This window comes from Podarcis gaigeae (assembly GCF_964106915.1).
Source record: "Podarcis gaigeae genome assembly, chromosome: 3".
NCBI classification, from domain to species: Eukaryota; Metazoa; Chordata; class Lepidosauria; order Squamata; family Lacertidae; genus Podarcis; species Podarcis gaigeae.
In genome coordinates, this window is record NC_139680.1 from 34,860,110 (window position 1) to 34,884,689 (window position 24,580).

General features: G+C 41.3%; 1 protein-coding gene across 1 annotated transcript in view; it reads right to left on the reverse strand.

Moving 5' to 3' along the window:
- The window catches only part of EYS (eyes shut homolog), a 491,695-nt gene that overhangs the window by 444,731 nt on the left and 22,384 nt on the right, over positions 1–24,580 (reverse strand). The window contains exons 4-7 of the mRNA XM_083729676.1: positions 21,961–22,074; positions 20,332–20,445; positions 18,494–18,607; positions 2,286–2,483 (exon numbers count right to left, since the gene is read on the reverse strand). Coding sequence (XP_083585802.1) covers positions 2,286–2,483; positions 18,494–18,607; positions 20,332–20,445; positions 21,961–22,074 — 540 coding nt within the window. The remainder of the gene's footprint in view (positions 1–2,285; positions 2,484–18,493; positions 18,608–20,331; positions 20,446–21,960; positions 22,075–24,580) is intronic.

Here is a 24,580-nt window from a genome sequence, read left to right on the forward strand (position 1 = left end):
TGGGCCACAAGTTTGATGCAGTATACGGCAGTTTCCTATGTTGCTGGTTAAATAAAATGGTTCAATATATATAACTTGAAAATGGACCATGTCAGACAAATATCCACCTGGACAGACAGAAAAGGGAAGTCAAAGTGATCAAGTAACTGGAGCAACTCTCTCATGAGGGAAGGTTGCAAGATTAGAGGCATTATATGTCAGAAAAAAGTAAGAAGGTGTTACTGAGCCCAACACTGGGGGCAAATCAGTATGCTTGGTGAAGATGAGCATCCCAGAGAGAAGTGGAATAGAAGGAAATCTTTAGGCAAGAAGCTCTAACCACTGGGCTATGGCCTTCCTTCTTTGATACTGAGTAACTTGAATACTCTTATCTATTGCGAAAATACAAAAGAAAATCTCTAAACCTATAACCATAAGACCATTAGCAGTTGTGGCTCTGCTACAATGTTGGTATGACATCATACTACTAGCAAAGCCTCTTCACCCAAAAATTAAGACACATTCAGTCATTAAGTGAGGCTGTACGCAAACCAATTCAACAGATGGTGGGACTTCACCATCATCAAAGGCAAAGCCTTTATCAGGCAAGGAGGACAACAATTTTTTCATCCAAACAAGAGATGCAGTTGGGGAATTTAGATTGGTGCCTGTGAATTGCTTTCTGGGCCTAGTTCACTGACAACCCCAGTCTGTACCATGTCAGAAATGGGCAGATGACTCAGCCATGAGCTTAACCATTACAAATGTTTCTGTGCTTCTCTTTACTCTTTTCCCACAGAATTCACAACAGAATTGGCACTCCATCTAAAGTATTTAAAACCCATAGGGGAAGAGAAACAATGGCCAAGTTACTGACCAAGGGCAGATTTATGGGGCACTGTACTAAAATGCCCAGGGAATGTAAAGTATGGATACCTTTGAATCTATGGTTAGAGTTTACAGAACACTGACTGATGCTTCTGACAACATTATTGCTTATAATATAATTTATTTGGGATTAAGGTATTGGAAGATTCTGAGGACATACAGACATGCTGTTCCACTGTCTACCTCTGGCTGAACATTTTAGTCCACTGTCTACCTCTGGCTGAACAACTACAGTATAATAAACTGCCTTAATTACCGTATTTTTCGCCCCATAGGGTGCACCGGCCCATAGGGCGCACCTAGTTTTTTTGGGGGGGAAATAAAGAAAAAAAAATATTTCCCCCCCAAGTGCAGGGCTGGGGCGGGGGAAGCTCGGGCTTCCCCCGACCCCAGCCCCCAGAACAGGCTGCTATCTGCAAGCGTGGGAGAGCTTCGCAACTTTGCGCAGCTCTCCCACGGCTAGTGGAGAGCTGCGTGAAGCCCAAAGCTCTCCCACGGCTTGCGGATAGCTACCTGAAGCCTGGAGAGTGAGAGGGGTCGGTGTGTACCGACCCCCTCGCTCTCCAGGCTTCAGAGAAAGCCTGCATTCGCCCCATAGGACGCACACACATTTCCCCTTCATTTTTGGAGGGGAAAAAGTGCATCCTATAGGGCGAAAAATACGGTATGTTGATTTTGATGGCACTAAATGATCCTAAAATTCTACTACTTAGATCTAATGGGAACTTGTGTCTTACCGTTGCAAGTGTTTCAGGGCATTATAAAACTCTTTTCAACAGAACACTTTTTTCCATTTCCAATCAGTCCATGAAGTGAAATATACAAAGCATACTGCCCTTCACATTTGGCTTTCCCTTGCTTGTTCCCATAATAAAGATTTAATGGTAATATTTATAATCCTTCCATTTCTTTAAAAAAGGTGAGAGCTGAAATGCACACGGGGATTTAAACTCTGGTAAACATGGTACAGGGCCTTTTCTCTCTCCATCCCACCCCATTGGACAAGCACCCTGATCAGCCCTGATCTCATTTTAATACAATATTCAAACCTATTTGTTAAACTCACTGCAAACAGTGCCTCCTTGCTCAGAGGAGCTGTTTCTGAGCACCTGAAAATTACCCAACATCAAATATATTGCACAAAAGGCATTTGGGCTAATTGAAGCATCGGATGAGACAACTTAAAAAAAAAATCATCTCATTAGAATTTCTCATTAGCTTCAATGGTGACCTCTGGAAAGATAAACCTCTGTGCCAGGAAATGAGACATCTTGGCAAAGTCCCCTTCTTTCAGGAATAGGATGCAAAGTTGTTTCCAGGGCACGCGTACTGGAGAGCGTTATCTGCTGATCTCCCTGAAATGTCTCAAATCCAGCTGCAAGGGTTGCACGAAAAGGAGAAACAAATGCCAAACTCACCATCGTAGCAATATCCATGGAAGCAAGGGTTGGAGCTGCACTCGTTGACGTTGATCTCACAGCGTGGGCCTTCAAAGCCCTTCAGACACTGGCACTGGAATCCAAGGGGAAAGGCAGCCAAGTCCGTCTCTTTCAGACACACAGCTCCATTCTCACAGGGATTCCCTCCCTCACAGGGCCTGAATTCACAATTAAAACCTGGAATGAAAAGAAGAAAAAAGTTGGCACCATTTAACTAATAAACTGGTTGTTACCTATCCTGTGCCATACTGTATCCTAAGTTAACCAATTAAAGACACTTGGCACAAAATCTTTTCTAATCCTTTTATCTCCCCCTCCTCATGCATAAAATAAAACACAAATCCGGATTTCTTTGCTCTTCAGTTTTAGAAACAAGAAAGTAATTCTTTTTTCTGTAGCCTATGCATATAAAACTAAGATGTACGGGTTGTTGTTTTTTAAATCTGATAAACAAACATTTATACAGTGTCACAAACCAAGGTGCGCATTACCATAGAAAGTAATGCAAAACAGATTAATTTGTTCCAGACTTTTAAAAACAACCCCTAAAACAGCAATTTAACATGAATTTTACTATCTAACAAGACCATTGATCCATAAAATGACAGCAATAATCAATGTACTGTACTATAAAATAAATAAGACAGTGTTTGTAGTCACAAAAACAAATTAACCAAAAAAGCCTCAAAAAGAAAAACGCAAAAACAAAAGCACCAAATACAGTGGTACCTTGGTTCTCGAACTTAACCCGTTCCAAAATGTTTCAAAACCAAGGCGCGACTTCTGATTGGTGCAGGCACCCCAGAAACAATAGCCGACAGCCGTATCAGATGTTTGACTTCCGAAAAACATTCGAAAACCAGAACACTTACTTCTGGGATTTCAGCATTTGAGAACCAAGGTGTTTGACTAGCAAGGTGTTTGAGAACCAAGGTACCACTATATGTCACATAGCCTGAGCAGTGTCTGTAACTCAGGAATGATGTACGTCCTTCTCCATTGGTTGTGTGTCTGGCTTTTGGACCCAATAATCTGATTGGCTCAGAAAGATACTTTGCCAAATTCCAACGTTTTCCTATGAGTAGAGTTTATGTACTTGAAATAGAGTTTATGTACTTGAAATTAATTTCCTGCTGAAACATGTATTTGCCTGTGTCTTAAAATATTATGGTTATCAACAATATTGAGAGAACGGTCTCACCATCCCTATGTGAAAGATATTCCATTAAAGGAATCCAGGGACTCAACTTGGTTTGGTCAACCCCGGAGAGGCCTTGAGTCCAGGGGAGCATCTGAGGAGTGAACAGAGTCTGTTCCCAGGCTTTTCACCTGCTTCAGGTGTTCACCCTTGGCTGACCTATGATGGAGCTCTGGGTCAGCGCTACCTGCAAGGGTGTAGGGAGCTAGTCAAACCAGAGCCTATGCAACCACTCACTTTTCTGTAACCAATAAAGTTGTGGCCTAAATTCTGCCAAAAACCAAAACTAAAATTTGAGTCAAATGTGTTTTTATTTAGGGGGGAGGTCTCTGGGTCTGAACACGCAATGGAATAATCATGAACAAGATGTCTTTCATTCAGTGCTAATTCACCTATAATGCCTATTTTCGTATCTGTAGAGATTCATTGTAATTCATTTTACCATCTCCTAGAGCTATGTTCACCCTTCCTTTTAGCTGGACCATTTTTCTTTAACAAGTGCATCTTAAGGTGGTTATAATAAAATATACAATTAAAATAATCAAATACTACCAAGCAGTCAAAAAATTGTTGATCTTTTATAGTGTTAGACACCAATAGCCACCATGAATAGACATGTTTTCATCATTTTTCTGAAATTGTGCTGATCTTGGTACTGTACATGCCTTATTTCTGGGGGAAGCCTACTCTAGAGAGTCGGTGCCACCACAGAAAAGGCCCCTTTCCTGGACATCACCAGATGGACACAACCAGAAGGGCCTATATTAATGACCTTATTGACTGCATAAATCTGTTTAGAAGGTTTTCCTTCAGATAATCTGGCCCCAAGTTGTAGCATTGCCTTTAAACAATGGTGTTTTATGTCCTCAGACACTGTCACCTGTCAATAACCTAGCCACCACATTGTGTATGAGCTATAGTTTCCTGAGGACACAATATGCAGATTTTAGTGTCTATGTAAGTCAGACAATATTGAATATATTTTAATATACAAACCTACATAGTTCTGCCTACCTGCGGAGTCCCCCTGAGTATGCAGACACCATTGAATTATTTTTGTATATCCCCTTTGTGTTCCAAACTTAAAAATTGAGGCCACTCAAGTTCAGTGTTAGATGGAAACATCGTGCCTCACAAGACAAAGGAATTTAGAGATACATGGTTGTACCCACTAGGATATGAACTACAATAAAGATTGATATTTCAAGGGAAATGAAAGTAAAAGCTCTAATGAGATATGTCTCAAAACTTCAGTTTCCCCACAGCTTTTTTATTGTACTTCTATGTTTAAAAAAAGAATCCTCAGCATCTCTGTGATTTATGAGTTACATGAAATAAGTAAATTAGATTTTCACTTTAGTCAGAAAGCATAATGCAATAGAAAAAAAGAAGAAGAATCAAAGCACTCCTGGTGGATAAAAACCTAATTAAAAAGAAGCTGACACACTCCCTGGTGAACTCTGTTTGTTATTATTTAGCAAAATAATTTTAATAGGGAAAAAAATTAATGCTGCCAAATCTCTAGGTACTACTTATTACCGGAATACTATTATCTTCATGTTCAATATTATCTCATATGATGCTTCTGTGAGACATTTCCCCCCTGTTTTATTACCTTTTATCACTTTTAAGGCTCCATCTGTACTATAAACTAAATGTGTTTTAGCATTATTGCCACGGGTTTCCCTCAAGGAAGTCTGGGACGTGTAGTTTTATGATAGCACTTCTTAGATTCCTTGTTAGCAGCCCCATGTCTCCCGACAGAAATACAATGTTTAGGATTTTTAGGGTGGGGTTCATGAGACATACAACTTTTAAAGTTCCTAGCAGATCCATGCTACAGGGAGAAGGCAGGGAACCTGTTGAATTCAGCCCCTGCAAGTATGGCTAATGGACAGGGATGATGGGAGTTGTAGTCCAGTGTCCCCTTCCCTAGGGAATCACTTCCCAAAATACTACAAATACCACTGTTGAACCCTATATTTTGAAGAAAAGATACCATTCTTATACAGCATTGGTGTCCCCCCCTGCAGTGTCCTGCTTATAATATTATTATAAAGGTCGAGAGTTTACATTTGTTATGAGCTGAAGGCTGAAGAGCTTTCTCTGCAAAGGCATCCCACTTGTGGAGCACACAGTTCCCTCCTTCCAGGACTTCAGGCCTTTAGACAAGCCTTCTCAATATGTTGGGTGTTATATGGTATCTGGATGTGCCAATATGTTTCTAACTGTATTTTATTGTTTTATTGTACTTTATGCACTGGTGACCCACCCTGTTGATCATTTGTGCAAGATATAAATCCCATAAATATATATAGTTACCTGATTGAAAGACCTGCTTCTTGCATCTCAATTACGGCGGCGGGGCAACAAACCAATTATGTTGTCCATCCAAGGAAATAAAAAGATAAAGGGACCCCTGACCATTAGGTCCAGTCATGACTGACTCTGGGGTTGCGGCGCTCATCTCGCTTTATTGGCCGAGGGAGCCGGCGTACAGCTTTCGGGTCATGTGGCCAGCATGACTAAGTCGCTTCTGGCGAACCAGAGCAGCGCACAGAAACGCCGTTTATCTTCCTGCTGGAGCGGTACCTATTTATCTACTTGCACTTTGATGTGCTTTCGAACTGCTAGGTTGGCAGGAGCTGGGACCGAGCAACGGGAGCTCACCCAGTCACGGGGATTCGAACTGCCGACCTTCTGATCGGCAAGCCCTAGGCTCTGTGGTTTAACCCACAGCATCATCCAAGGAAATAGATGGATCCAATTAGCTTCCAGAACTAAGAGAACCCAGAACCCTACAACCCTATACATGCCAACAACATAAGTAAATCCCATTGAGGACAATGAGAACTACTTCCAGGTAAGTGTGTATAGCAGAGATAGGGAACCTATGTGGCCCTCCAGCTGATCCTCAACTATAGTGCTTATCACTTGTGGTCATGCTGGCTGCAGCTGATGGGAGTTTGAGTCCAAAAACATCTGGAGGGTCAAAGATGTTCTCCACTGCTGGTGTATAGGACTACAGTGTCCAGAAGGACTTTAAAAAATCAACATGGGGTATAGGAGGCAGTGCTGGCCTGGTGGTAGAAGCTGAATAATCCTACTTTACTTGTATAGAAGAAAACAAGACTTTCATGCTCATATAACATAACCCAAAGAAATTATAGCCTTCAAGGAATAGAATGGATACCAATATGTGCAGCCATGACCAACCTCTAAAATCCTCTTGCAGCTTTCTACATTATAGGCCTGCAGTTAATATGCCTATCTAAATGTTTTTGCCCCTTTCCCCCACTTAATCAAAGCTTGTTCAGCAATTTCCCCACACCCACAGTTCCTTGCCTTATGATTTTGACAGGCTGCTTGGCCTCCTTTAATCTTCAGTCTTATCAGACTGTCAAACTCTTAAGCTTTTTAAAATCAACAGCTGAAGACCGCATACTATTCTGAAGGCTCACATATAGTAATTTATATTTCCCCCCTGACCTTCATGCTTATTTCATTCTCCTCAGGGGAGGGAAATATGAAGTAGCATAGAGCTATGTTAATAATGGTAGCTTAAGAACTTTCTTCTTCAAAAAAGTAGAATAACAGATTCTGCCTCTATTTTGTATAATAATATTATACCTCGCACAGTTCCTAATTACACCTACTTTGTTTTATTTGTAATGTATATGAGTAAGAGATTATCCAGGAGTCAAATGACTGTTCTGTGATAGTATCGGGGAACGAGAAAACCCCTGATGCTATTAGGTGATTGAATTAGTGAAGTATCAAAAACAGCAGGACTCAAATTGCTATCAGCCGCTGCTGTACAGTCTTAACTGGAAGCAGATGCTTGTTTTAAGGAAACCAGATGACATTTGCCACAAACAGCAATAATAAATGCTTAGTTTTCACTGAGATTGCAAACCTTTGCCTGGGCTATACAGTGGTACCTCTGGTTAAGAACTTAATTTGTTCTGGAGGTCCGTTCTTAACCTGAAACCATTCTTAAACTGAGGACCACTTTAACTAATGGGGCCTCCCGCTGCTGTCGCGCAATTTCTGTCCTCATCCTGAGGTAAAGTTCTTAATCCAAGGTACTACTTCCAGGGTAGCGGAGTCTGTAACCCGAGGTGTTTGTATCCTGAGGTGTTTCCAACCTGAGGTACCACTGTACAACTTTAGATTTTAGGTGAGGGTCACATGAAGGGACGCTTCCTTATACAGCCCCATCATTGCTATGTGCCTTTAAAAATGAGTTTATTAGGGAGAAGCATTCTAGACTGTTTCTCCTGATACACTAGTTTTTGTGCACAGGGATATTTCTTGTACGCAGGAACATTCAGCATGGCTTGAGATCCTGCACACATACCTCCAATATACAAAAAGGGAATGCAAGTGCTGGTTCTCAGTGTCTTCAGGATCAGATTAGTGAGGCGAGCTGCCTCAAAGTCCCTTTAGGACCTGCTCCTTTGGGAGGAAGAGGAGTGGACACTTGAAGTCAATTCTGGGGGCCCTTTTAATTTTCTCCCCTTCTAAAAGATGTTGCCATTCAGCTCTGCCCAGCAGCTGTTCCTGTACTGGCCTGATAGAGTAAAAGTGGAAAGGAAGCTGCACAGCCAGCGATAACCTGTCCACCTTTTCTTCTAGCTTGTGCTCTGCTGGAGAACTGCTTGGGGTTGTGTCAGGTTTCTAGTCCCAGAAAAACTTCCTTCTTCTTTTTTGGAGCTTCAAACACAGTAGTCAGTGCAAAGCTTCCTGCGTGTGGCTTTGGCTCTCTGAAATGGAGCCGAGGGGGCTGGGAATCGTAATCCTTGGCAGGGGGTCTTGTGGGGTTGGGAAGGCCCTGTGTTAGCTGTTTCCAGAGAGATCTGAGCACCAAAGCAATCAAGAGCGAAGGGTAAACAGCTGATCTCTTTCCTGCTGTGCAGTGACCCTGTATGAGTCAGCTTCACAGAACTTCTTTTAAAAAATATGATGCTGCCTGAACTACGTCTCTGTGGGGAATTTCCGCAGTGCACCCAAAATGACAGACACTGTCACTTCCCTCTTTACTCTGCTTGCATCAAGTGCTATAATTTCTCCTGCAACTGTTTGTTTTTAAAGCACTATCTTTATCAATCCAGCAGCACTAACACATGGCAAAAGGACTGGCTATCCTTGGGAATTTTCACTAGATAACACTGGGAATACTTCACAGATTCAATTAAATACATCCCCCCTCCTTTATGTGTACATGTCAAGCACACATGCACACAAATACATAAACACATCTGTAAGTATGTCCCAGCACACACAATGTGGCATTTCTCTTCATGAGAAATCAGGAAATTTGGTGTCGAAGGACAGTCATAAAAAGAAACGTTTCTGGAACAGAATACATTGACCAAATACGTGTGTGAAATTTCACAACTTCAGATACGCTCCCGCATGCATGACAGAGTAAGCTATGCAAAACTGTCACTGAACAGAAGTGTTGCCTTTTTTATTTTTAAGTGTTAACTGTCATAAAAGCTCTTTTAGTTTTTCTTCAGGGAGAGTGGCATTTAAAGTCACTTTCCATTTATATTTTCTCCAGTGGCCAAGGTTGGGGTGGGGTGGCAGGGAATATAAATCATATTTTTGTGCAATTTAAAAATAGCAGCAAACTTCAGCAAAGGAACATTTCCCCTCCCCCATTTCCCAAATGTTCCCCGTGTTTGCACTCCATCATGTCTGGTATCACAATAGTTGTGTCCCCACACCTCCCATTTTCTGTTCCTGTCACTGCATTTCTAATAACAAAGCTAAAAGGTTTTTCAAGGTTACTGTGAATCACCTCAAGGTTTTATGGGGGGGAAATCTAATGAAAATTATTGCGTGGGATTTTTTTCCTGCCTATTACAATGCCACTGAAAGATGTTGACTAATGTCACACACAGCTGAGACTTTGTAACTACTTGAAGACAGGGCTGTGATTTGTGAGGAAAAGCATTGACTTTCCCAATGATGGGCTATTAGCACCTCTAAAGCAAATGACCACAATTATTTCTATTTGTCCGCATATAAGAAATCTACATCATAATTTCTAATCAATCTCCATTTCAGCCTAGTAGCTTTAAATAATATGTTTTCTGGAATGCACCACTAATACTATGCTCATGAGAACTGTAGGAAATAAGAGTCAAACATGTAAGGTAGAATTTTATTTGCTTTTGATGTGAAATTTTCAAACTAAATACTAGAAAAAAGCCCTTACGATTTGCTTTTTATAACTTTGGCTGAATATTGTAAAATGATTTCTGATGACTTTAACAAAGGCTAAATTCAGCTTTAAACTTGCTATCAGTTGCATCCGTTGGATTATTTGTTCTATTAGTGCTGTGCCAAAACCGTTCTCCAATTTCTTAAATGTTTTCTTTCGTGTCTTTTCTTATCACTTGCCCCTGCACTTCTAGTGCCTAGTTCTTCCCCTCCTTGATTTGGACGATCATAAATGCTTCCCCCCCATCCTTGGTGGGGGTGTCTGATTTAGTCTGGATACTGTTGTCAGCTTTCCTCCCCCAAATCAGTTTAAAAGCAACTGTGCCACCTTTTTATTTTAAGTGCCATCCTGGTTCAGGTGGAGCCTATTCTTTTTGTACAGGCCTTGCTTGTACCAAAATTTCCTCAGTGTCTAACAAACCCAAACCCCCTCCTCTTCCTCCTCTCATTCACTCAGCTGTGACTGTCTAGCCTGGAACAGACAGTATTTCAGAAAAATCTTCCTTGAATTGAATGGCTTTCCTCCTACCTAGCAACTTAAATTTTACTTCCCAAACCACACGACAATATGTCCCCATGTTAATGGTGCCAACATAAACCTCAACTACAGACTCTTCTCCAGTGCTATCTACCAGGCTGCTTAGACTATTTGTGACATCTGCAATCATTGCACCAGGAAGGCAGTCTGCATGCACATCACAAACCAAGTTATCCAAAGATTCGCTCACTACTAGGAGACACTCACTCCAGTTTCCTCAACACAGGAGGGTAACGTTATAATGTAAACAGTCGCCCCTAATTCAGGGCCCACTGTTGAGTGCACATTCCTTCAAGTAAGCAGAAGGAGCTTTGGATCAAAAAACTGCTCCTTGCAATTAATTTTTCAAAGCATATCCAGTCACCATAAAAATATGTGTTTGGAATCAGGGAAGCCCTAAAATATTCCATGGAAAGGGCATTTTTTGCCATGTTTCATGGTGGTTATCAAATTATGTGAATTGTTTTCCTCCACAAGATGAGTGAGGAACATGAGCTCCTGTCCTCCCTCCCCTCAAAAAACCTGTGGTTGGAAAAAGCAGCTCTTAGCACCTTCAGCACAGACCCCGGAGAGTCACAAATCAATAACATTAGCAAGGCCATGCAGTCATGCCAAATACAAACAGGACACACTCTTTGACACCATGCAGAAAGTACAGAAATTGTATGCCATACCTGCGTAAAGTTCTGGAGGGGGGGGAGGAGGGGGGGGAAACAGATGCGAAATACCAAATTATTCCAAGAAACAAACATGTCTGAAGAAAATCTCTCTCTCTCTCTGTATAATGAATGAACCAGGTTTGCTACACTTGCTTATTATTTCATGTTTCATAGTGTTCCTTTAAGAGACAGTTTACAGTATGAGAGTGTTTGGGTCAAATTGAGAGTACAGCGTACATATTTAGAGACGGACTTAAACTAGTCATGTCAGGTGAGTTCTCTGAGCACGATTTGGTCAGATACCATCCACCATTAAGAATAAACTTACAATGTCCCACATCCTGTAAAATCCATGGTCACTAATCCAGGACAGCAATTTCTCCCAATCAAACTGTGAACTGGACTTTATTGATGAATATTTGGAAGATGCACATATAGATTCATTAGAAAAGCAGAAATCTCAAGAGTTGCTGTGATATATATATAATACATTGTGTGTTTATTCTGAGGATGCCATTAAAATACATAATGGCTTGAATTTAGAATCAAAGCAGAAATGGCACCGATATGTATTCACACACATACCGGTTTGTAATCCAGTTTGTTGTAACATGGAGTTTCTTTTAAGAAACTGGATGAGCAAATGCCTCAGAACTAAAGGAAATATATCTACACTGAAGTCTACCTTATGATAACAGCCTATGTTGTTAATAATTATTATATTGTTAATAGTTTAGATATCACAGGGTTCTCCCCTATGGGAGCTTCTCATGTATGCAAACACTTTGCATAATTCACACTTTGCAAAATTCACTTGATGTTGCTTTCATCAAAATGCCAGCCTGTATTCTCCCCATCTCCCAATTTAATCCAAGAAAAGTCCTATGGCTGGTAGGCAACTGATTTGTTCCGGATCTTCACTTGCACAACAGAACTTGTGTCCCTCCTCTCTTCAGGTACACCCCATTCTCTCCACAAATATTCTCCAGTGGGTTGGAGGGAGACCCATAATAGGTTTCAGGGAATGAACAAGATATGGAGGGGGGAGTTATGTTGTGCAAGCAGAAATTCTTGAACTGATGAAACAAAAATTAGAATATTATTATTATTTTTTTTAAAAAAACTATTGTCAATTACCTGTTTGCAACCCTTTTACAATATTAAGCCCCCCTCTGGAAACATCCAAAGCGGGCATTTTGTTGTTGTTTCACCATTATAATAAAATGATATTGGGCCCACCATAAGCTTATTACATCACTTGTTAACTTGCCCTAATAGTTTCACTATACTACGCTGCCCTGAAAGGTCAGTCCTTAAAAATGTTGGCCATTATTAGAATTAATTTGGAGCTCCCAGTAGGGGTGTTTGACTGCTAGTCTCTCAAATATCAACTAGGGAACCCAATACATTCAGGAAGCAATAGCTGGATTAATGGAACAGCATCTTGGTGATCAAGGTGAGAGAGGGGACTGAATTCATTATCATTACTATGTCAGATTTTCCCAGAAATGGGGGGTATGTGGCCCTTCAGATGTTTTTGGACTACAACTGCCATTATCCCCAGCAGTACTGACTAGGACTGATGGGAACTGTACTCCAACACCTGGAGGGCTTCTCTGTGCCTACCATTTGTTAATTAAATGATATAACCAGCTGATGATTTCCTATCTTTCTTTGACTGAAGGTACATCATAGAAGAGCCACCTTCATGGACAACAAATCCTGTATGAAGGGCAAGACAGATATAGCCACCTGGGAATTTTAGCTTAACTTTTCTTAAAAGCCAGGGTTTATTTCACATTAACATGCATGGACCAATTTTATATAAAAATATTGGAGTGGAGTCCCTGCGTGGATATTTGATCCTCCTTGTAACTCATGGTCCCTGTTGTCCTTCAGCCCTATGCCCACTCCAATTTTACACACTTTCAACCTTGGCTGAAGTACGTTGTGAGAGCCCAAATAAGAAATCAAAATGTCCATGAACAGATTTTGGCATGTCTGTTCCTGACAAATCAGGCCTGGGTCATGGCAAATTTCAGCAGTGCGATTGAAGTTATGTCATGCTTAGGACCTGAAGGCTATTCAACAAACATAGACAAACTCAACCCTCCAGATGTTTTGGGACTAATTCCCATCATCCCTGACCACTGGTCCTGTTGTAGGCCAACATCTGGAGGGCCGAGTTTGCCTATGCCTGCTATTCAACATCCAAATGGATTTAACAAAATCATTTGGTAATGCTGCACCAAAACCTGCAGCAACTAGAGATAATGTGTTTTAAATTGGGAGATATTGCTTTCATATTTCAGGAGAGTCTCAGATCTGAGAGATATTTGTGTTATGATAGCTGCAACTCTCCATTGAGCCATATCACAAAATGTGTAGTCTGTGATCACTGAAAGCTAATTGTTCATTTGGTCCATTATCTTTACTCTCCTGTCTCGCCTCTGTCACGAGCACTTAAAAACCTTTTACTTATAATCCAATTTCTAATTACCACTACCCATAACAATCTCCTATACTGAAAACTCTTATTATTATTCTAGTTATTCTCCATTTCCCCCTCTGAGCTGGTCTTGTTGACTTACCTTTTTTTACAAAATGTTTAATGGTCAATTACAATTTCAGCTTTAATCTTATTTGGTATATATTTGGGGACATGTCATTGGGGCTGCAACAAACAGGAACACATTGTTTTTTAACTAAAGCACAGCAAAAAATAAATAAATGACTGAGTCACGAAACATTTTGGATCAAATAACAGTTTTCTTTGTCTGACATCATGGAAATAATTAAAAGAATATTACCTCAAATCACTCAACCATTCTGCAGTTTTTGAATGTTAAAGAATACTGTACTAGGCTATATTCAGACATGAACATGCTATGAATCTTTGTCTCCTTTCAGCAACGAAAATGGCTAATAGAACAGAAAAATTGTTCCAGGTGCCTTACATAGAGCAAATTTATCCTTTTTTAAAACCAATTTTTACTCAATTTTACCATACCCCAGGCGACTTCCGGGTCGGCGCCATCGCCGAATGGCGGGCTCCCTCCGAGCTCCGGAGGGAGCCGGCTTGGCAGGGGCTGGGTCCTACCGCACCGGCGATGCGGGGACCCTTAAAAACCACGGCCAGAGGAGGCCGTGGACATGGAGACTCGGCTGGCACCGTTAGCGCTCTCCCGACTCGTGAAGGAGCCTTTTTAAAGGCTACGGATCGGGTGCCGGGGAGAAGCGTGGTGCTTTGAGTTCTCTGCTATCCCTGCCGAGCGCAGCCGCATGCCATCCGGCGGAGAGCGCTGACTTCTTCTATTGAAAATTCGGCTCTAAAGAAGAACCCGTGAGTAATTGGAATATGGACTAAAAAAAGGGGATAAATTTTTAAAATTCGGAGCGAACGGGGGAGGCGGAAAAAAGGAAGTCAGCCCACCCCTAAATTGTAGAAGAGCCAAAACAAAGGACTGGACAACTAAGATCGAGTGTAACCTTATCTTGCCGAATCAGCAACTTCGCGAGGGAAAATTATAAGATTGAGCTGGAGGAGAAAAGTGGAATTGTTTTAAAAAAAAGCAACCCCCCCCCCCCCCGGAATCCCTGGAGCGATTTGTGAAACTGCCTGGAGAAAAGCGATGGAGGTTTTGACAGCTGTCAAAGAGCTGTCAAAAAGGAAGATTAAAATAGAGACTTTGTTATGAGGACTTTGCCGGTTATATTTGTTATAAATTGAATATAAACTGTTTTAAATATCGGCCAACAAGCTACTTGGTCTGGTGGATGCGATTCTGGAAGGGAACTTTGTTACTGCAATCCACCTAGAGGAGCCGAGGGATATTGCATGTGTTTTTCACAGGAAACTTGAACAGTTGAATGGAACTTTTAATCTCCTGGGAAACTGCAGGAATGGAACATTATTTTGTCTACAGAGGTCTACACACTACAGGAAACAATGGAACTATTTGTTGGAAAATGAAAGGAACATGATGCAATGCTTTGCTCCATGAATAACAAGCCTCTGCAGAGACACTAGAAACTTTTGGAAAAAGAACATTTCTGTGGGAGAACAGAGAAATAAAAAGGAGGAGAATGATTGACAAGAACAAGGAAATAACAAGAACTGGACAGAGCTGGGGGAACATTTGGGATATTCAGGTTTGACAAGCTTATGGATACAAAATTGGAGTTTTTACTCCTGGATATAAAAACCTGGATAGAAGAAATGGGCCCTTATTTGATAGACTCCTTCTATGATTGGACATCCGTAATTAAAGACTGGCAAAGAACCTGAGGGACATAGTGTAATGTGGGAACTCCAGGAAGATATTAGAAGTGGAGGGACAGGTGAAACGCAAAGGGGAAAGAGGGGAGGGAAAATTGGAATCCAAAGGCTGTAAAATTACTATTCATATCTATCTTATTTCCATCTGTACTATGTTTGAAAGGGGGAAACTCGTGGAAGGGTATAGATCGATCTTAGGGGATGGGAATTTGGATAAATTGGGTTATTGATGAAGAGTGTAATTTGGGGATAAGAACTTGTTGAATTTAATTGCTTATTTGGAAGATTTGGAACACAAGAGGGGGTAGGGAGGGGAAGTCCTAGTTATTGGCAAAAAGTTTATAGATTGGATTTAATTTGTTTTGATTTGTTTTAATTTGGAAAACCTTAATAAAAATTATTATAAAAAAAAAAATATTTTACCATACCCCAGATATACTGGATTTGTTGATACATAGTCATGTACTTTTCATTTCATACTTGGTGCTGTATTCTTCTTCTTAAACCCAACTGTGGCTTTGTAGCCATTTGCTGCATTACCTGTGTGGGATAGCCAGCCTCATATAACCATCATGCTTAAGTCTAATTAATGCATGAAGAAGTTAGTATCACAGAGTAAGCTGTTCTGCCAGGCTTAGCTATGTCTACTTCCCCTCACCTTTGGAGGAACTAGGTAATCAGGCCTATTGTTCTCGCCCAGTCTGCTTGAAAAGCTCAACATGTGAAGAGGTAAGCTGGTTGCTCAAGCTTACCTGCATGGCTCTAACAAGCCTGTCTTGAGTTTCTATACAAATAATTTAAGCACTTTCACCAATTTACAGCTAAGCCAAATTTTACTGCCTGCACAACTTTTCTGACAGGTGTATGGCAAAGTTCATGAACCTGACCTTTGAGCAGTTTGTAGATAAACCATTTTTTAACTTACCAAACGTGTGGTCTTTTCTTATGATGGGGGAAGAGGGAAGTTTTGAAACTCACAAGGGCAACTTTAAAAGCCTATATTTCCACATTTTATTTGCTGAATATTTTGTGGTTTTTAAATCTCTGTGGGGGTTCTCTCACCAAACAGTATTTGCCCCAAATCTGGATCTTGGCATCCAGGAATTCACCTTTCATACTTATTTTTTTCCTTAAAAAATAAGGAAATAAGGAAATAAGGAAAATAAGCCTGGTCATTTGACACATTTTAGTTGCTCAGGACTTCAAAACCTATCACTATTACTAGCTGAAGATCACCAGGTGTTCTGGAGATAAAAGGTGCATTGTGTTTACTTCTCTGTGCCATTAGGACTAAGATACTCCTGAATGCATTCGTGTTTTGCAGATTCCTTTTTCATGGGGATTTAATTGCATGAGTTAGGCTGACATTGGAGGGGTTTGTTTATGCAGGCCCCAGTTCAAGTTGAATATGCAATGGAGTGGAGCAGTGAGATCAGTGCTCACTCCTGAGCCCCACTACATATAAAAATTACATGCTGGGGGACCATGCGCACACTGGTGCTGTGCAACTTGAAAAGGCTAGTTATCAAGAGAGTTCTGTCTAATGGAGAAAAAGTGAAGCAATTTTGAGTTTGGGGGGAAGGTGGACAGACAGAATACCAATGCATAGACAAGAAAACTAAGAGAATGGAAGATTTATAAAATATGGTCTCTGGAAATATCATCAAGATATCCTTAAAGAAAGAAGCAACAAACGTAAAGGAGAAGAAAAAGAAGAAGTAGAAGCAAGGGTGAGTGGCTTATATCCAGAGTGAGAGAGGCTAATTGCCCCCAAAGGAAGTTCTGAAAAATGTGCACAGCTCAATTAGGTAGCCATTGGGTAGGAAAAAATGTACTTATTCCTTTTCTTGTTGTTCAGAAGACTAAAGAAGGTGACAGGTTTATAACCCCATCATTTTCAAGGACATCTTCTTAGCCCTCTCTATAGAAATGATAAACTGTGTTTATACAGATCTCCTTTAGGAAGGGGGAAGCATAGCAGTGCCCAGACAGAATTAGACAAGGAAGATTCTAAAATTTACAAACCATGGCATTCTGCTTAGATGAGTGAACATTAAGATCTTTTATATAGCACAATGTATGACCCTAAAAATAGATACAACCAGGGCTTTTCTTCAGCCAGGACTCAGTTCCGGCACCTCTCAGGTAAGTGTCATTGCCACTATAAGAGAACAAGGGAAGTGTTTGTGGTGAGTTCCAGACCTGTTTTCCTAGAAAAACAGCACTGGGTACAACCTCCTGATCTATGGTTAGGTGTGCTTTGTTCTCCAACTCTCAACAGGGGCTATGTGTTGCACCCAAAGGAACTTGAAAAGGCACTTTCATTTGGGCAAGGTAGCCCCCAATGATTTCCCCTGCTCCAACCTCGGTGTCTCATTCCAGGCCTTTCCTTAGTGCCCCCCCAAAAAAAACCCTCAAGAGAGTTTGGTTGGTACAGATGACTGCTAGTAGCCATTGATAGCTTTATCCTCCACAAATTTGTCTAATGATTTTTTAACCCCATCCAACTTGGTCCAGCTGATTTGGTTCTCTGTTTTCCCCTTTAAGACTGAATTTCCACATGTTCAGATTGATGGCCAGGGCAACATCCTACTCATGAGTGAATATCCGGAAGGGTGTTGACATTTGTCACCTCCTTAAGGAGGTGCCCTGTGTTTATTTTACTGCCTGCTGATTTTATATGATAGTTAAATTGATTTAATTTCATAGTTTTAATTGTATTTTAAAAGTACTGGAAGTTTGTTGGTTAGTCTTTGTTATGCATAACATTGATGAAACTTGTGCTATTATAGAACGGGTCCCCGCACTCCAGAAAGGCACAAGGCCAAAAATATGCTAGTAGCAACTTTATTAACTTCAGCACATAAGGAACTGCAGCAAACAGGATTGCTTAACTCAATCCAAGCAGGCAGCCTGAGAGGGGAGGTTGATAGCAGCTTCTCTCCAGCCTCTCCTGCGCTTCTCCTGAGCACCGCATCAGTAAGTTAAATGGCCCATACCTTTCTTCCTTCCAAGAGGCCATGTGCTACCAAGATCCTCTCCTATGTTTGTTAGCATCTCTTCTAATAAATAACTGAACTCTTTCAGCAGATGAATAAACAAAGTTTATTTCACATTAGTCACAGCCTCAGAGATAATTGGCTGGTCACTTTTGAAGCTCGCTCTGAGAAAATAAAGGCCTAATAATGCTGCTCGGAAGAGTGAAATGAGTTCAGACAAGTGACAGAAATGCTTTCTAAAGTTAATTATGTTTACTTTCCCTTCTCCCTCGGTGTTCATTACCTTTAAATGGAGTCACACATTGGCAGTAGTAATTACCAGGTTGGTCAATGCAGGTGCCTCCATGCTTGCAAGGAAACGAAGCACATTCATCTATATCAGTTTCACAGTGCATACCTTTGAAAAGATAATTGAAGATGCAGCAATTTACTAAGACAGGCAGGTGTCAATTGATAATTGTTCAATTTGTACCTCAAGATTCCAGATCCATTCCATGCTGAGAATCTCCTCGAAATCAAACAAATAAGAACTTTACACACAGTATATTATTGTCAGAATCTATTTACTTCACACTCTCACGACTTAACATTCTCCCCTTGAATTATGGTGACATGTGCCTCTATACAGCTCTGCAAATTACTTCTCAGTATTCTGGGAATAAGCCCTTCTGCAACACATTTGACTGGTGAATGGGGAGGATTTAGCTCAAATGTGTAGTGAAGCTGCTTCTTATAGTGAACCCTGGCTCTATTCTGCCAGAGAACAAATTACTGTCTGGCCATTAAGTATGGCCCAAACCAGGCATAGGCAAACTCGGCCCTCCAGATGTTTTGAGACTACAATTCCCATCACCCCTGACCACTAGTCCTGCTATCTAGGGATCATGGGAGTTGTAGGCCAAAAACATCTGGAGGGTCGAGTTTGCCTATGCCTGGCCCAAACCATGTATGCTTATGGGGAAAAACATAAAGAGCACAGCATGCAAAACGTTGTTTCATTTCAGTCAAGGTTGAAAAAGGGCCCTTGTAAAGTACTCGGGGAGCAATAGAGATGAAGATGAGAGGTTTTCATAAAAAGATTATTATTATTAAATTAAGAAAGTATAAAAAATAGCATTTTGATGGCTAACTTACCTAGAAATGGAAAGAGGGGAGATAAGGAGTGAGGTGGCTGCAGGCCACAGAGGTTACATGGTCTGACTGTTTCAGTTTTTGAAGCCAGCATTCCGGACTAAGGGTTGGATCCAATGTTAGTCTTATTCAGAGTAGGCCCACAGGTATTAATAAGCATGGCAAATTTAGGTCCATTAATTTTAATGGGTACACTTTGCTTAAAACTTAGTTGGATGCAGGATGAGCCCATGATAGCAAGAATCTTCTTTTGGAATCACTTGGGGCGCTACTGTAAAGAACTAGCACCCATCTGGAAGTGCATATCTGCTAACAAATGAGACTTAGAAGGTCCAGGTAGGTTGAGGAAGACTCAGGGAGCTTTAGAGAAACTCAGAAAACTCATGGAGGTCAATGAGAATAACAAAAGCAAGCGGATGGAGCAGGCTGCCTTGGCCCCTTCCATTCATTTATTAAATCATTTAATATTATTCTAATAAACAACTTAAACATGCCCAAAGAGTGCTATGGTGTTCCTTTGATTCTATCAGGATCCAGAGTGTTAATTATCTCAGGAGGCCCCACAGCAGTGTATGGAGGCTGAAGAGACTTTTGTCCTTTTCAATAGACAACTTCTATGGGAAACTTCAAGTGGATTTTATCCTGGCTATCTAGAACTTTCCAGCCTTCCTTTCCAGTCAAAATGAAGCCTTTTGAGCCAAGGTGCTCATGAACAAACATCAGAAAGGAGACAGATTAGTGCTCTCTGGCAACAGTGACCAAGCACATATTTATCATCCCTTTGCATAGATGTAGTCACGGTCCATTCTAGGCATGGCCCTGCTGTTTTTATTTTGGAAAGGTTCACAGATGTGGCTGGCAATCCAGTTTCTCTGGAATGCAAGTGAACCATTAAGTTGGGGAAGATAAAGAGAAACAAGAAGGAAGCAGCAGCAAATCTTGAAGGCTACTCTTCCATAGAAAACAGGATCCATTATGGATGCCACTCACCTGTGAAGCCAGAAAGGCAGACACAGTCATATCCACCAATGAGGTCTGTACAAGTTGCATTATGGAGACAGGGGTCTGAGTGACATTCATTTATGTCGATTTCACAAAGTGTGCCTATAAAGTAGTGGAAGGAAAGAAGACAATATTTTGCAGCATCCAGACATTTAATCATGACTATGATTTTGTTTTGCATTTCCATGGAAAGCCACTTACTCCTCAGAACTTTCTGTCAGTAACGTTATTATACTTTCAACCTGTCGCTCTAAAGCATTATTCGAGATATTTCACTGGTTTACTAAGAAGGCACACAAAGAACAAAGACTTCACTGACACTGAATTGATTCTCAAGACTCATGGCAGGCAATTTCCTTATCAATTTGTATCAATATAAAGGGAAGAGAAAAGAAATGACACAAATATAATAGACTGCATTTGCCGTGACATGAAGGAAAATCTTCCTTCTGTTCTTGATAAGCTAGTGAATGAACGCTCGCCAAAGTAAAAGGAGAAATTTCAAACGTGAAAAACACATTATACTAGTTAAAAACCTGAGAGAGTTTGTGGTATTATATGCTGAGGCATGGGTGGGGAATATTTTGCCCTCCCGATGTTGCTGAACTACAACTCCCAGCAGCCCCAGCAAGCACAGCTGATGGCCAGGGATGATAGGAGCTGTAGTTCAGCAACATCTGGCAGGCCAAAGCCCCCAGCCTTGTTTTGGGTGTGCATTTTAGGACACAGAACTCTATTATTATTATTATTATTATTATTATTATTATTATTATTATTATTATTGCATTGTATGAAATTATACATTGCAATATTAACAACAATTTTTAAAAAAACTGGCAATTACAAAAACCAGGTGAGTTCTAAAATTATACACCTCAGCACTTCTCAACCTCTGGTACCTCCTTCCTCTCCAATGAAGCATCAATCACTCTCTGGTCCCAACCAGTCAACCCACCAATGGCTAGTTCTAAGAAGCCAGGATGGGCAAGGGTCAGGGAGGCAGATGGGTGACCACACTTCTTCAAACAGATTCTCCGTATCCTCAGGCTGCCATAATCTAAACTGATTCAGTATAGGCAGAAGAGACAGTGCTATAGACACCTCCACCAGACCTCTAGCATTTCTTCCTTCAATTAGTATAATTTGTTGATTCCTTTGCTATATCTTCTCCTTCATTCTCAATCTCACGACAGGACAACGGGTGACAACAGAGGTGCTCATACATCTCAAGACCTGAGGCAAGCAATGGGATCATGCCCAATAGCGACACCCTTCCATATTTAAATAAAGCTAGCATTTGTTTCACATATTTATCAGCAGGAGATAACCAAAGCACTCAACTGAAGTAACCAGGTAACTGAAAGGGCTGCTATTGTTAATTTTTACAGTAATATATTATGATTTGTGAATACAGTTATTTTTAGGATTTGAGATAGATGAAATGATTCTACATTTCTAGCTTTGGATGAAGTTAATGGCACAATCCTATTCCCACTTACTTGAGCAAACACAAAGAGATTTACTTCTGAATTAAACATGCACTGGGATGTGCATAAATCTCCTAGATATGATTATTTGTATCCACTGCATTTTAAAGGCTGATAATTTTCTGGTTACCTTGAAATCCATCAGAACACTGGCAGCTGAAGGCATTAAGCTCTTCGACACACGTACCACCATTGCGGCAGGGGCCACTTAGGCACTCATCCATTTCTGTCTCACAGTTATTCCCTTGAAATAAGTGAAGAGGACATTTCTAAGAAATTCTTCAAAGGTCAGTGCAAATGGAAATAACAAAATCAAACGTATAAGTGAATACGGGTCTTAATTTCCATGTAGAGGATCCTACCTTTGATGTAAAAGTAACCAACATCAGGCAACATTATCTCATGAAGACAGAACACTCATATTTTCTATACAAATTGCTATAAATTTCTAACTCCTTTTGGTATTCAGTTCTCTGAGGGCAATTTGAGGAAGTTGGCCATCCCTAAGGGCGTTTGCCACAATGATCCAACAGTATGTCAAAGTCCCCGGTCGATCAACTTGATCTAACATTATGCTGAAGTTCCAGTCTTTAGCCACCCAAAGTTAAGCACATACTTCACTCTCACACAGAGCTCATGCACATGCTTACATGCAATGCTCTTTACACCTATCGGATAAAAGCCATAGAGCAAAGCTGCAAAAGTGAACAAGGCTAGATTGGGATTACTGTTTTGATTGCTAGTTTTAATTCTGCTCTGAAGTATTTTAATTGCTGTTTTTAACTAGTTTGCTTTTTTACTCTGCATTATATAATTATAATTTTAAATGCTGTAAGCTGCCTAGAATCCCAACATGGAAGAAAGGAGAGATATAAATATATTAAACAAATAATTTAGATATAATACTGTTTAGACTGAGTAGTGCTGAAGCTTAACTGTGTCTATTTTGTTTCGCAAATTTTTTTTCTTTCAAGTTCCCCTTAATAAAGCAGAGGAATGATGTATGTTTCTTGAGGTGATCGTAGTGATTTATTGAGCCAAGAAAACATTTGCTTTCAGCAGTTTCTTTCATGGGTAAATGCAGACCCATTAGAGGTATTTAGAATGAAATTCTTTTAGAACCTAGAATTTGAAAATATAAAAGCTTTCCCATTGAAATTAATATTCTAAAAGAAAGATATTGGTCAATGATAAAAGGAGTAATCACCCCTTAGCAATCTGAAAGTATATTTAAGGTCAGCTCTAAGAGTTGTAATCATGGTGGGCATGACTGCTTACTTCTCTGCAATCAAAGGGAATGGCTCAGCAATTGTCAAGCATTTTAAATCCTAATTTTAATGAGAAAGAATGAAGCATGTTGTCAGGGAACTGCCATCGGAGGGACAGGTGGTGGACAGGCTCCAGGAGAATAGGAGAGAATCTGCAGCAGAGGAAGGAACCAGCAGGGGGAGTGCAGGAGTCACAGCGGAGGGGAGGCTCTGGGATACTTCTAGTGAGAACAGCGAAGAGGTAACAAAACCTCCATTAGGAACTCCCACCCTTCGCCGGAAACTGTCACGCAGAGAGTCACGAAGGCGCATGTCCGTCAAACAGCTTTTATGTTGGCGTAAATTCCGTAGACGCCCACTGTCAGATTCTACCAGCGACTGACGGAGTCATGCTTTGGGGGCTCCGTTAGTGCCTCGGTTTGGATGACCAGCCAAACCCCAGAGGGATCAAGCTTTTACGCACAAGCAGCTCACTATCCCATCATAGCAATCTGACAGTCTTTGAAAGCAGCTTGTGCAAGCAGAGGGCATCATGAGCGAACCAGCCGGAACCGGAGGAGCTGGAGCAGGTCCAAGCCTGGAAGAAAGGTACAGGGCGTTGGAGGTCCAGCTGGCGCTGCAAACGGCGAGGCTCGAGGAGAGGAGGGCTCAAGATGCGGATAAAGGGAAAACCACCCCACTTGCCAGACGGGTGCCTGGATTGGTGCAGAAATTTGGGGGGGATCCCAGGAACTATCAAGCCTTTAGGACAGAGATGCAATATGCTCTCAATCTACTGTTTGATGACTTCCCCGATGAGAACTCTAGAGTGGCGTACGTGATTGGCCATCTAGAGGGAGGGGCGAAGGACTGGGTTCGGCCCCTGATGGCAGCCAATAATGAAATCTTAAAGGACACTATGAAGTTTTTTCGCGCCATGGACTTGATGTTTTCCAGCGAGATCGAGCAGGGGGTGGTGCGCAGACAGTTAATGGCGTGTAAACAGGGGAGCCGATCTGTACGTGAGTACTGGACTGAGTTCACCATGCTGATTCATAGACTAGGGTGGGACCTTGCTAGTGAACCTATTCAAATGCTGTTTGAAGAAGGTCTCTCTCCGGCAGTGAAAGATGAACTTTCCCGGGCGCCTAGGGCGGAGTCTATGGATCAGCTGACTAAATCAGCGCTGTCCATAGGAGCACGCCAGGAGGCTAGAGCTATGGAAAAGCGGGAAGGAAAGGGGGAACGTTGGAAGGACTTCCGCATTCCAGAGATTCCGGAGCAGCCTTTCCCGCCAGCAGAGCCGATGGAACTTGGAACAGCGCGCGCGCGCGCAGTTTCAAACACCAGTGAAGGGCGGAAGAAGGAGGGAAAGAGCGGCAAGAGATGCTATCTCTGCCAACAGCCAGGTCACTTTGCCAGAGTCTGTCCGCAAAGGAAGGAATGGCAAGGGATGGCGGGAACTGTTGGGGGGAAGGAGGAAGAAGAAATCACGGAGCAAGT